Below are 11,068 nucleotides of genomic sequence, written 5' to 3' on the forward strand. Positions count from 1 at the left end.
CTGTCCCAGCGACAGTGATAGTCGCATAAACTATAGTAATTGATTCCAAACGGCGTAAATATACCTCGTAATAACACAGCACAACTTACCAAGACATATACAACTCCAAAAACGGTATATTCGTCTCGAACCGCTCACTCGCATCATCACCCCAAGAAACACAGCCGAAAATCCCTGTGGCTGCTTACCACATCATCTCCGTGTCAGTCCAAGTCAAAAAGTGACCAGGGGGTCTTGCAGGTGTGTTTTCGGCTTGGTCCAAAATGTCACTCTGTCTTCCTTAATTCTCCACGCCAATTCAAATCGAACGGCCAGGACAGAGTCGTACTGGGGCAAGGGGGAAGGGAACGAATCCCGCAAAGGCGCGCAAACCCACCGGTTTCTGCAAGGCGCACAATCAGCCCAAGCCTTGGGTCTTTTTGTCTCTTCTCTCTTTTCTTTGGTCTGCTCGCTCTCGCTCTCGATCTGACTGGCTCTGGTTTTCTGCGCTGTTCTGGCATGTCATGTCTCCTTTTGTGATGACGCCCCCAACTGCCGAGGGGAAACAGGCACAGCCGGTGGGCGGTGATATGCCGCCAAAAAGCCGACCGCCGCACCCCAAACGTGGACCATTGACCACTAAAATCCGCGCGTTGTATATTGAATTGAATGTGATTCATGTAAGTGAGAGTTGAGTCGCACCGCTTTCTGACAAGAGACAAAAGGGCTTTGCCTCACTTCTCACTCTCTCACCCAACGAATCCCCCTCTTCTCTCTTTTTGCTTGACGCATCTCCCCCTTGCGAAAGCCACACAGCGCCGTTAGCCGTCAAAGGGGAAAAAGAAAAATGCTACTGTACCTGTGGCCACTGCTACTCTAACTGTAATACCTAGTACTGCCCTGGTGCCACTCCCGTTCTTTCGTTTCACACGTTTGGGCTGCTTTTGTGGGGAGGTTGTTGACCGGGGTTTGTGCCGCGTCCAGCAACCCGGCATGGCAATCTTGTTGTCCTGTAATACCCCATACAGTACGGGGGGCCCTCTTTCTCAGCTATTAGCCCAGGAAAGTTCCCGGCAAAGAGGGCTAACTTCAGACTTGTGTGTTTCGAGTCCTCTCGTTCCCATATTCTCTCTGTCTGTCTGTCTGTCTCTCAGGGGGTTGTTTCTAGCTCAGGCACGAAGGTTGAACTAGTCGTGCTTTTGCATGTACGAGAGTACCTTTGCAATCTTACACGCGCCATTCGTGCTGCAAACTCAAGTCGACAGAAGAGACTGGAGTGAGCCACATGACAGAAATAGATGGAGGTTTACCGCAAACCTCAGCCGAATCCCCCACGCGGCGGCCGAGGTCAGACGACGCCACGCAGACACACACACACTCCAAGAGAGAAAAAAAAGAGCCGGCGGGCGAATTAGATCAATCTAATCGATCGAGGAAGAAGTCTCGGCGCGGCATGAAAGCATCAAGAGTGCGGAAAAAGCTGCCTTGTGGATTTTGTGAGAGGAGCAGCCAAATAGTACTGTAACAAAGGGGCCAGCCTTAGATGGCGCGCCGCCTCCACTTGGAGCCTTTCTCGGCGATACTTGGCGTAGCTGGGCCACCCCTCTCTTTTTCGAAGAAACTGGCACTGGTGACCGGGTTTCAGTTTCGAGTGCTCCGAGCTGAGTTCGGAATTGGCCATCAATGCTTTTCATACCGCCTTCTGCTTCCTTCGCCCATCGTGCCATGGGTTAGCTAGTGGCTTGCTCAGGATCTCGAGAAGCGACAGCCGCGAAAGGGCCCCTCTCGCCTCGAATACCGCAGAGCTCAATGCTGGAGTATACTTTAAGTTGATTGCAAAGCCAATTGATTCGATGATAGATTAATAATCTCGTTAAGGTTATGCCACCGCGGGAGATCATTTCGGAGGAGCTTAAACCATCTACAAGTGCAAAGTGCGAGTACCGTCTTACTATGGAAGTACTCGTATGTAGTAGTGGCGATTCCGATTCCTCCACGCAAAGCAGTCTTTGAGATTCTTTGCCCCTTGTCTTCTCAAGACGAAGCGGCAAAAGCCTTATCCTTATTATTTACCGCAAAAGTTAGTAGCAGCGGAGCCAGCAGCAACAGGGTCCCTACGCATCAATGCCTGTTGCCTCTAGATAACCGCAGCCCAGCACCTGATTCGAAAACCCCTAGATTCGGCAGCCCCCCGCCCCCTGCCAGCTAGAAAATTCTCGTCTGCAAAATGCATGCACCTCCCATCCCCTTGTAGGCCAGAATAGCTGTAGCGAGTCCGGGGGTAGCATAAAAGGTTAATGGAAACCTGAAGATAGCTGCGGATAACGCCGGTGCGACTTAAGGGAAAACAGAAGCTACATAGCTAACGGGTTAGTCAAATTGGCCATCGATTGTATATGCCGAATGTTCAATTTCTAATACGAGTTCCACGTTGCTGCTTGCTATCTGCATGCGCTGATGCTCCTCCTCGTACGAGCAGGGAGCATCTCGTCCCAGTGGTTTATGTTGCTCATGACTCGGGGATTTTCCTCGCATCCGCGTAGATAGCTGCTCACATATCGTATACGGGAAAGATACCACTAGTAGTATATCGCAAGGGGGCGCGAAGAATAGCCTCAATAGGAAATTGCTATCATCTCATCGGGATTCCTTCGTCATCGCTTCCGTGGATTATTTGTATTTTAGCACAGCATTGACGCTTCTCGTAACTGCTGTCCATACATTATGCGGATCCTCCCCCCCTTCTTTCTCACATATCAGATCCTGACCTCCCCTAGCCAAATCTTGCCGCCCGGCTGTACAGTAATGTAGAGGTAAGCTGACTTTTCGGTTCGGCTTACCACTTAGGACGAACGGCAAGGGGTGTAGTAGGAATTGGTAAAAATGCCGACAAGCTAGGTCGCCGATTGTCCGATACACTTTCGTCATGGCCAAGCAAATGCATAGTTAGCTCAAAGCTCCGTGAAGGTAATAGTTGATGGTGATGTTATTGTTCATCCGGCCATACACATCTCGACATCCCACCCCTTCTCTGTACTCCAGTACATGCGAGTGATTATTCCAATCAAATCAACCCCTCAGCCCTAACCGCTCTTCCCATCCAATGACAATGAACTACCTATGTACAGCGTGTATAAAACTCCTCATATACATACCTATATATACATGTATATATAGAAACGGGAGAAAGTAGAAAAAAGAGGAAAAAAAGTAACCCCCACGACAATGCGCCGTGAGCATAAAAAAAATGCATGCCCTCTGTGTTGGCCTCGCTTCCAACGCCACAGATGCAAACAAACGAAACAGGATTCCGGGCCGTATTCCATAATCGGTGCGCCGAAGAGCAAAAAGGAAGCTCGATAAACACAAAAAAAAAAGATCTCCCTCCTTGCCAGCATCGATCAAGCGAAAAAAAATTATGGTCTAGGCCAGCTCTCGCAGTGGGTATTATTATATCAGCTGAATCCTTTCAAAGTAAAAATAGATTAGCCTCTCAGAATAAATTTCGTCCGCTTGCCAGCCGGACGAAGCTGTATGGTACGTTTTGTCCGACTAGCAGCCGTAGGCTCTCGACCGTCGTAAAGGCCGCAACGTCTGCAGCGTCATATGCGGTGAATCCGCTCTGTTCCGCGACTGCTATAGGGTCGTTCTTCTGTTGCGATGCCGCCTCGGCAAGGTTCAAAAAGACCTTCTTCGTGTTCGACGACCCTGGGGGACCGGCTTCTCCAAAGACTCGCAGCATCATGCCGACAATGTTGCTCTTGCCTCGGCCCAATGCTGAGATAATGACAAATGGCGCTCGGTTGTCCGCCACGGATCGGGCTCGTTGAAGGCTCTCCATGCTGATAAACTGTTCGATCGGAGGAGCGTTGCGGGCCAGCCCGGATGGTGTCCTGAAGCCGACTGTGTATATCTTTGACATTTTGAGCGCCTTCAAGGCGAAGAAGACAGGCGCAGCATCGTCAGCTGTCAAAGCTAGCACCACCGCGGTTCGGCCGAAATAAGCAGAGGGGGCTAGATCGCGAGTCAGTGTGGACAGGATGCCTCTCCAGCTGGCATTGTCGAAGATCAATGACGTGTTGGGGGCGAGGCCAGGCTGTCCTCCAGGTGGCATAGTGCCGCTATATTGAGACGGTGGTGTCGAGGTCGATCCTGATCCTGATGACCCTGAGGGCTTCACAACGATTGTGTCGATGATACCGATCCCCTGCGCCGCCTCGGACAGTGTTGGGCCCTGGCCGTTGTTCAGGGTCGAGAACCACGGGTTGTGCTTCAAAATAGTCTGGTATGACAGCCCCGGGTCGAGATAGGCACCTCCAAAGTCCCTCTGGTTGCACCATGATTGGATGCCTGCCGGGTTGTTGTGCTGGCGCTCCACCACGGCGAATTGATGCGGCAATCCTAACTCGTTGAAGCACTTTTCGTAAAAGGGTGCCCGCGGCGCGATGCTTCGAGCAGCAGCACTGCTGATGCCGTAAAAGTACTTCTTTGGGAGCTGGCCTAGCAATGCCAGCGCGCCGTTGATCTCGGCTGTGCTCATCTGGCCGGGGGCGGCGATGATGGGCAAAAGAGGGTGAGTGATGGGCGAGAAGACCGTGTTGAGCGTTCGCGAAAACTGACCAATCTCGCCCATGTTGACGGCCGACAGCGGTGGCGCATCTGGATACTGTGCCCGTATCTTAGAGCGAAAGTACTCGAGCTCAAAGTTTTCGTTGTGATCGTTGATGATTGCAATCATCTTGACAATGTCGGCGTACTGCCTAGACTTTACGAAGACATCCTGTGCGTATTGGGACGGCCATTTGAAAGTGCCTGAGAAGTCGTGAAAGGCAGACATGATGCGAGAGTTGCCTCTCTTTTCGTACAGCTTCTTTCGAATGTCCTCCGGCAGCCACAGCTCGACATCGATGTATTCTACACCCCACTGGACTGCTCGGTATAGATATTCATAGTATAGATCGGGATTGTCCATGGGGAATTTTCCATTCTCCTTTGTGCATCTAGTGGTGAAAATGATGGGAAGCTCGGTTCTCTGGCGCAATAGCATGACCTGCTGTCCGACATAACTCAGGCTTGGGATATCAGAAAAGGTCCCGTCGCCCCGGGGTTCGCGCAAAAGGTCCACGCGGATCTCAACCGCATCAGCTCCTACTGTGAGAATGTCCAAGTTGGGAAGAGCTGCCTGGACATCGGGAAACGTGGTGGAAATGAAAAACGTCCTCGGCTTGGCCATCAATTGGCTGTGCGGGCTGGTCTGGCCGAGTGTGAATGAGATGAATCGAGCGAGATCGCGTCTGCAAAAGGGGGTTTCGGTGTAGAGAAACTCATAGTCGCAATGGATCGACAGATGCAGGTCCGGAGGCATTCCTAGGTTGACGCAGTGAGCATTGATGGCTACGAGCAGCTGTTGGTCCCGATCCTCCACATCCTGCTTGGCCTCCTGCAGAGCAAGGCCAATCACGAAACCTTCATCCTCGTGGTCGACGTCCTTGAACGACCGCTTCAATTTAACCGGCTTGCCCAGTACCTCGGCGAATACGGACACAACATTTTCTTGTCCTTGTCCATACACAATGACAGCTATTCGAGAATCTCCCGTTTGTGGCGCACCCTTCATCAGCCCGCTGTCAATCATAACCGGGTCATTGCTGCTGGTGCTGTCAAGGTCCATGTCGGCAGAGGCTGAGGTGTCGTTGATGCGCTGTGACGATACTGGCGCTGGAGCGGGCGATGGGCTCGCCAGCAACTGCTGGACAGCAGCCATCGTGATTTTGTTAGGGGTTAGTTTGATCCGGACGGCACACTTTGCTGCAAGGTGGAAACCGAAGGATTGTCCAGGCAGCCGCTTCGGCAAAAAGCGACGCTGCCGTGGGTATTGAAATTATGGCTCTGTGTCTTTGTAGCACCCTCCACCAACTCGGCGCTGCATGCCAAGTGGGAATCGGAAAATAGATGCCCCCAGCACTTCGTTCGACCAAGAATGCGCTGACGATTGGCGAAAGGATTCTGATCAGCCTTGACGATGCCGAAATGCACCTCCCACCCAGCTGTGATCGGGCACGATGAGCTGAAGTTCGCGTGGGCGGATACTCCGAGAGTTTGGGTAGCGATCTGTCGCCAAAGGTATATCCCAAGCTACAAAATGAGTGCCTGGAGAAGCCCCCCTGGTGAAACCCCCGATTAGGGCAGGTCGTAATGAGGGGAGGAAGCGCAATGCAACAAGGTGGCCACGACTATCGAGAGTCTGCGGTCTATGCACACTCTCGCTCTTTTTTCCCCGTAAGCCGGTTAGTGGCAGATGAGTCGGATAGCTTCCGAAAGCCGTGATACAGAAGACAAATATACTATCGGGAGAGAATAGTCGTCCAGGTTACCGTAAAAGACGCCCCAACAAAAAGCCAGCGACGACGGGGAGTCGATATACCGTTTGTGAAACAGACGGCAACACGCTGCGCTTATGAGGCCAGTAGAAATGGTTATGTATGCGGATAGATGGCAATAGTAGCTCCCCTTTCGTTTCCTTTTTTTGCCTGAAAAGCAGCTTAGGCCCCGGCTCCTCCTTGGTCAAAGACTTACACGAAGCGGAGGCGTTTAGTTAATATTGATCCTATAGGTCACAAGCGCCGGTCGTTCGTTGGAGGGATTTGCGGCCAAGGTAGATTGCGTGGTGGCGGCAGCCGTATCGGAATGGGTGTGATTCTAGTCGATCCAGGGAAATGCAAAATCTTGGCCCAGCGGTGAGTGGCTCGAGATAAAAGTGAAGGCAGAAATCAGGACCAAACCATATCTTTCTTCTCGAACCTCGTGGCGGTTTTCGCTTTTCCTGTTCTCTCTTTTTTTTTCTCGCCGCGGATCTCGCTCCGGTCCCAAATAGGATTCCCGCAAACCAGGTTCTCAGTCAGAGTGGCCAAATTCCTTTTTCTGCGCGCCCCAGCACCAAGTGGACGGAAGTGAAAAGGAGGCGAATGATCCGGGTCGGGGATAGCAAAGCAAACCAAAACAAAGCTCGGCTGGAGGCAAATGTCTTTTTGGTGATGGTGAGAGAGGATGCGATCAATACGAAAAAGATATGAGGTGGCTAGGTGTGTCCAGAAGCCTTGGCGGTGCTTGGCAACGATTCCGAGGGGATGCGCAGGCCCTGGAGCAAAAAGGACAGGCCGTAGAGCAGCTTTTGGAATGGCGAGGGATTCGGGCAGCCAATGCGCGACAGCTGGATACGCGGCGCAAGTATCGGGAGGACGATTTGTTATGTTGATGTTGAAAAACAAGCACAGCACAGTACATATCCAGGTATGGGTATGGGTACGAGCAGTGACAGAAGTACCAGGCAGGCCAGGCCCTGGTATAGCGTGGGGTTCAGTCCAGTGGCTTTCCGCTGCAGCGGCGCCAGCCAGCTTGGTGGGGAGGCTGCAAACCCCGGCGCGGGAGCCGCTGGAGGTCGCTGGAATCTGTGCAACCTGGTGCTAATGTAGCGCTACGGAGTCGGACCTGTTGACCTGTATTTGCTCAGCGGCCAGTCAGCCTTGCCGTCGCGATTAGCATGGCCCACTGCGAGCAGGCCTGTGCAGTGCGCAAATTCTCCCTATTTGCCGGCCATGCTGGGGGTGCTACAATTCTCCGCCAATCACAGGGCCATGCCCCGCATTGCTACCGAGAGATTAACCCCCCAATGAGACCATCCGAAGACGGATGCTGGACCAGTGATCCTTTGGACCAGACGGCATGGACTTTCAATTTAATCTCCATCTCCATACAGTACAGAGGTAGCAGTAGTGGTAGAATAGGCGTAGATGTACCCGAGATTGCCTCTTTGGTGATCCCGGAGCAAGGGACATATGTACTCTGATGCTCTGTACATGTACTTGTATGGCCGGTGCTTGAGCTCCAAGCTAAGGCGGCTTGAGCAATTAGTACCTCCAAGTACGGGGTAATTACATGCACTTTGATCCTCAATCCTAATCCTACTGAACTGGAGCTATTGATGGGGCAGTTCCATGGAAGCTCGTACGATACGAGAACTATTCTTCTTTTCTCGTTTTCTCCAGCGTTTTCTCAAATATCAGCTAGTTTCCGGACACTGTCGTTGGTTTGCAAAGGCCAAAAAAAACTTCTTGTTGCTGCCCAACTATGTCCCGTCCCGGAATCCAATTTGACCTCTGCAAAGACGGAGGAATTCCTGGCCACGCACGGAATCTCCTTGCAAGCACACGTATTATTGCGGAGAATCTTCGCCTCTGGCTCTCCCCTTAACACGCAACGGGCAAAAGCTCGTTGCTCCATCAGGAGAATAGTAATCCTTCCTATCATATTCTGCGGAAAAAGACATGCCGGGGCTGGTTTTTTTTTTTTTTTTTTTCTCCCTAGGCGCCTCAGTCTTCCAATTACTAGCGCGCATTGACGCTTCATTTGTAAGTAGCAGTAGCAGGACTCAACAACTTGTTGTATTCGTGGCCCCAATTGTCTGTAACCAAAGGGAAAGATTTAATTCCAGATACGCCGAGTTCATGCCCGCGATGGTACCTTGCCTAGGCGATAGACATGTATCTGGCTGATCTGCTCGGGGGTACCAACGTACTAAAACGGTTGAGCAGACGCTGACACCCGATATCCATCGAAATCTCCCTGACTCTTCCGTGGAAAGTTGCCAAATGTCATCAAAGTCACCGGGGGTATGTCAGCCGGCCGCAGTAGATTGTCTCCTGTTTGTACGAGTACTGTTACCTTAATCGCAAGTACCCGGAAACAATGGATGGACTTGTGGTCTCATGCTATTATATGGACCTACCTACCTTAGTAGTTGATCCTTCGAGCACGGAGACGACGCTGCTTTCGATTGACTCAAGCCAAAACACCGCCAACTCATTGTGAACAATCACTTCACCCCCGCAGCCGACTAGGAAGAGTAAGACCGAAACGACTCCCGATCTTGTGGGGGAAACTTTACGCCCACCAGGAAGCGTAAAAACGGAGCTCCGGGTGCTACTCGCCCGAGAAGTAAAGCGAACAGAGTGAGACGTTCGCTCCCTTAGGTCATCCACCCGAGCCTGCATAAGATTTAGTATCGTGGGTCGAAAAGCTCTTGACCCCCGCGGGATGCGTTGTATCGCCGAGAACAGGGTCCAACATCGTGGAACAATTCATGCACGGGGGAGGGCCTTTGAGAAGGTGATCAATCCCAAGGTGGTAGTACCGCGGCCACTTGCTAAATACGTTACCTGCGCTTGTGCTCCGTGCGATCTGCACGTAAGAAGTGATGCCGCTGTTTCATGTTTTTGTTTTGCTAGAGTGCGAGCTGGGTATGTATGCACGAGTACGAGTGTTGAAGCAGCCAAGCGGTCCGGCGAAGGTGTTGATGATAACACGCGAGCATACGGATGTCGTCCGTTATCATTGCAGTTGTCACAAGCACAGCAATATGGGAATAAAATTCCACGAATTAGCAATCACCGGATGGGAAGAAGAAACGCTTGCACCTGATTGCACAAATATTTCCGATCGTGGGAAAACGAATGTCCAATAAGCAACGAGCCTCTGATGTCGACATCGAAAACACCATGAGAGAGGCCGCTTTGTCAGCAGAGGCGCTGTCCACTACTACATGTACCGACATGGATGTAACTTTAAGATTTTTCAAGAGCCGTGACGTTTAAGCATATGCAGATATGTGTAATCATGATACAGTACAGATAACAGCCATAAGTTAGAATGGTTTCCGACAGCTTGCCGCAAACAAGCACTTGAATCAATAATCACTACGACTAGCAGTACACAGCTTACGAGATCACGACTCGTTCTCGATGAAGCTCATATACCGGTGGAAGATGGTTCTTCCTAGATGCAACGTGGGATGAATCTCCGTGCTGGAGAAATTGGCGCCATGGGAGCGGCCGCTGTCAAAGTCGAGATGGAGTTCGCTTCCGGTCATCTTATCCGCCCCTGCTTGAACGGCCCGGCATGATGGGGGAGAGCATACACAGCTGATTACCAGGTATAAATTGCGCCACGGCAAAATGATAAGAGTGGATGACAGTAGTTGACTATTACGGGCATATTCTGAACAAGCCTGAGAAACAAAAGAAAAGCTGGAATATCTCTCAAGGACGTATGGTCCTATTTTTCCATCAACGAGAAGTAGTATTGGCTCTGCTCGGCGGAATAAAAGAGCATCAGAAACACTAATTCATGGGACAGGAAACCCAAGGAGCATCTTTCGCTCCACTCGAGTCAGATTTTGGACCAGATCCCGATCAAATTATCCTCAGTGTCGATGAACCGAGCATAGTGCCCCATGTTCTCGCCAAGTTCCGTCTTGTGTCTGGACAACGGTCAGCTTGCATTTCCGTCCACTCTCTTAGTTGTTGTTTCCTATTTATCCCTTTCTACTCTGTATGTTTCTCCACGCGGGTACACGGAAAAGCGGGATAACTTACAGCTGCGTCTTTCCGCCGAGCTTCGTTACCAGCTCAAGCGTTTCCTTACAGTTCTTGACGTTGAAGCTCGGGTGAACGGAAAAGGCATCGTGAGAGCCTATCGAGTGGTTGATGACGTGGTATCCATCCTCCATCACGTAAAAGGCGCCATTCAGGGCCTTGCCACGGTTGAAAAAGTAGAGTTCCTTGACACCCGGCCGCCCGTGAGGAACGCCGTTGGGGCTGACCTCCCATGAGAAGACTTCGGCATAAAAGGCCCTGGCCCTTTCGATGTTTATGACTGGGATGGCGAGCCAGCACAATTGGCCGTAGCATTCCTATGTAACATGGGTAAGTTTCAGGGTCTTGACTGACGACACATGGTCGACTGCATTTCAGTCCATGTTTACCTCGGTAGGTTCCGACATGGTTGGAGAGCTATAACAGCATATAGCAATGGTAATAAGTTATCAAATTATCAGACAGATCTACGGAATACAGAGCCAAGATTCCCAGGTACGAGTAGGCAGTGATGGGACGAGATGAGGTTTACATAGACGGCCTTATGGGCTCACGCATATTTATATCCGGAGGCAATGGAATTCCTGTTTTGAAGGGGCAAGGCCGAGTTGGGTGACCTCTGGCAATGATGAGCGGCACCCTTCCAATGAACGCCTAGG

The 11,068-nt window shown here is 51.3% G+C and overlaps 3 protein-coding genes across 3 annotated transcripts; 1 reads left to right on the top strand and 2 right to left on the bottom strand.

Moving 5' to 3' along the window:
- Positions 1-3,189: 3,189 nt before the first annotated feature.
- Positions 3,190-5,872, bottom strand: V8C40DRAFT_91579 (type I 3-dehydroquinase-domain-containing protein). The gene has a single exon (XM_083223601.1). It carries the CDS (start codon positions 5,741-5,743, stop codon positions 3,473-3,475), a length of 2,271 nt encoding a protein of 756 aa, XP_083077597.1. The 5' UTR covers positions 5,744-5,872; the 3' UTR covers positions 3,190-3,472.
- A 3,249-nt stretch (positions 5,873-9,121) lies between these two features.
- Positions 9,122-10,227, top strand: V8C40DRAFT_232259 (uncharacterized protein). Its single transcript, XM_083213097.1, has 2 exons — positions 9,122-9,967; positions 10,042-10,227. Exon 1 carries the CDS (start codon positions 9,233-9,235, stop codon positions 9,497-9,499), a length of 267 nt encoding a protein of 88 aa, XP_083077598.1. The 5' UTR covers positions 9,122-9,232; the 3' UTR covers positions 9,500-9,967; positions 10,042-10,227.
- On the bottom strand, positions 9,842-10,934 carry V8C40DRAFT_232260 (Glyoxalase/Bleomycin resistance protein/Dihydroxybiphenyl dioxygenase). Its single transcript, XM_083213098.1, has 3 exons — positions 10,799-10,934; positions 10,410-10,726; positions 9,842-10,294 (listed from the first exon to the last, which is right to left on the bottom strand). Exons 1-3 carry the CDS (start codon positions 10,814-10,816, stop codon positions 10,204-10,206), a joined length of 426 nt encoding a protein of 141 aa, XP_083077599.1. The 5' UTR covers positions 10,817-10,934; the 3' UTR covers positions 9,842-10,203.
- Between the last annotated feature and the right edge of the window lie 134 nt (positions 10,935-11,068).

The sequence above is a fragment of the Trichoderma camerunense genome (genome assembly GCF_050948025.1).
Source record: "Trichoderma camerunense strain CBS 138272 chromosome Unknown V8C40scaffold_2, whole genome shotgun sequence".
Lineage (NCBI taxonomy): Eukaryota > Fungi > Ascomycota > Sordariomycetes > Hypocreales > Hypocreaceae > Trichoderma > Trichoderma camerunense.

Bases quoted from the DNA above. Each gene is read 5' to 3' on its own strand.
- V8C40DRAFT_91579 (XM_083223601.1), bottom strand. From the start codon at position 5,743: ATGGCTGCTGTCCAGCAGTTGCTGGCGAGCCCATCGCCCGCTCCAGCG.
- V8C40DRAFT_232259 (XM_083213097.1), top strand. From the start codon at position 9,233: ATGCCGCTGTTTCATGTTTTTGTTTTGCTAGAGTGCGAGCTGGGTATG.
- V8C40DRAFT_232260 (XM_083213098.1), bottom strand. The intron at 10,295-10,409 runs GTAAGTTATCCC...ACCGTTGTCCAG, and splicing joins CTCGGCGGAAAGACGCAGCT to ACACAAGACGGAACTTGGCG.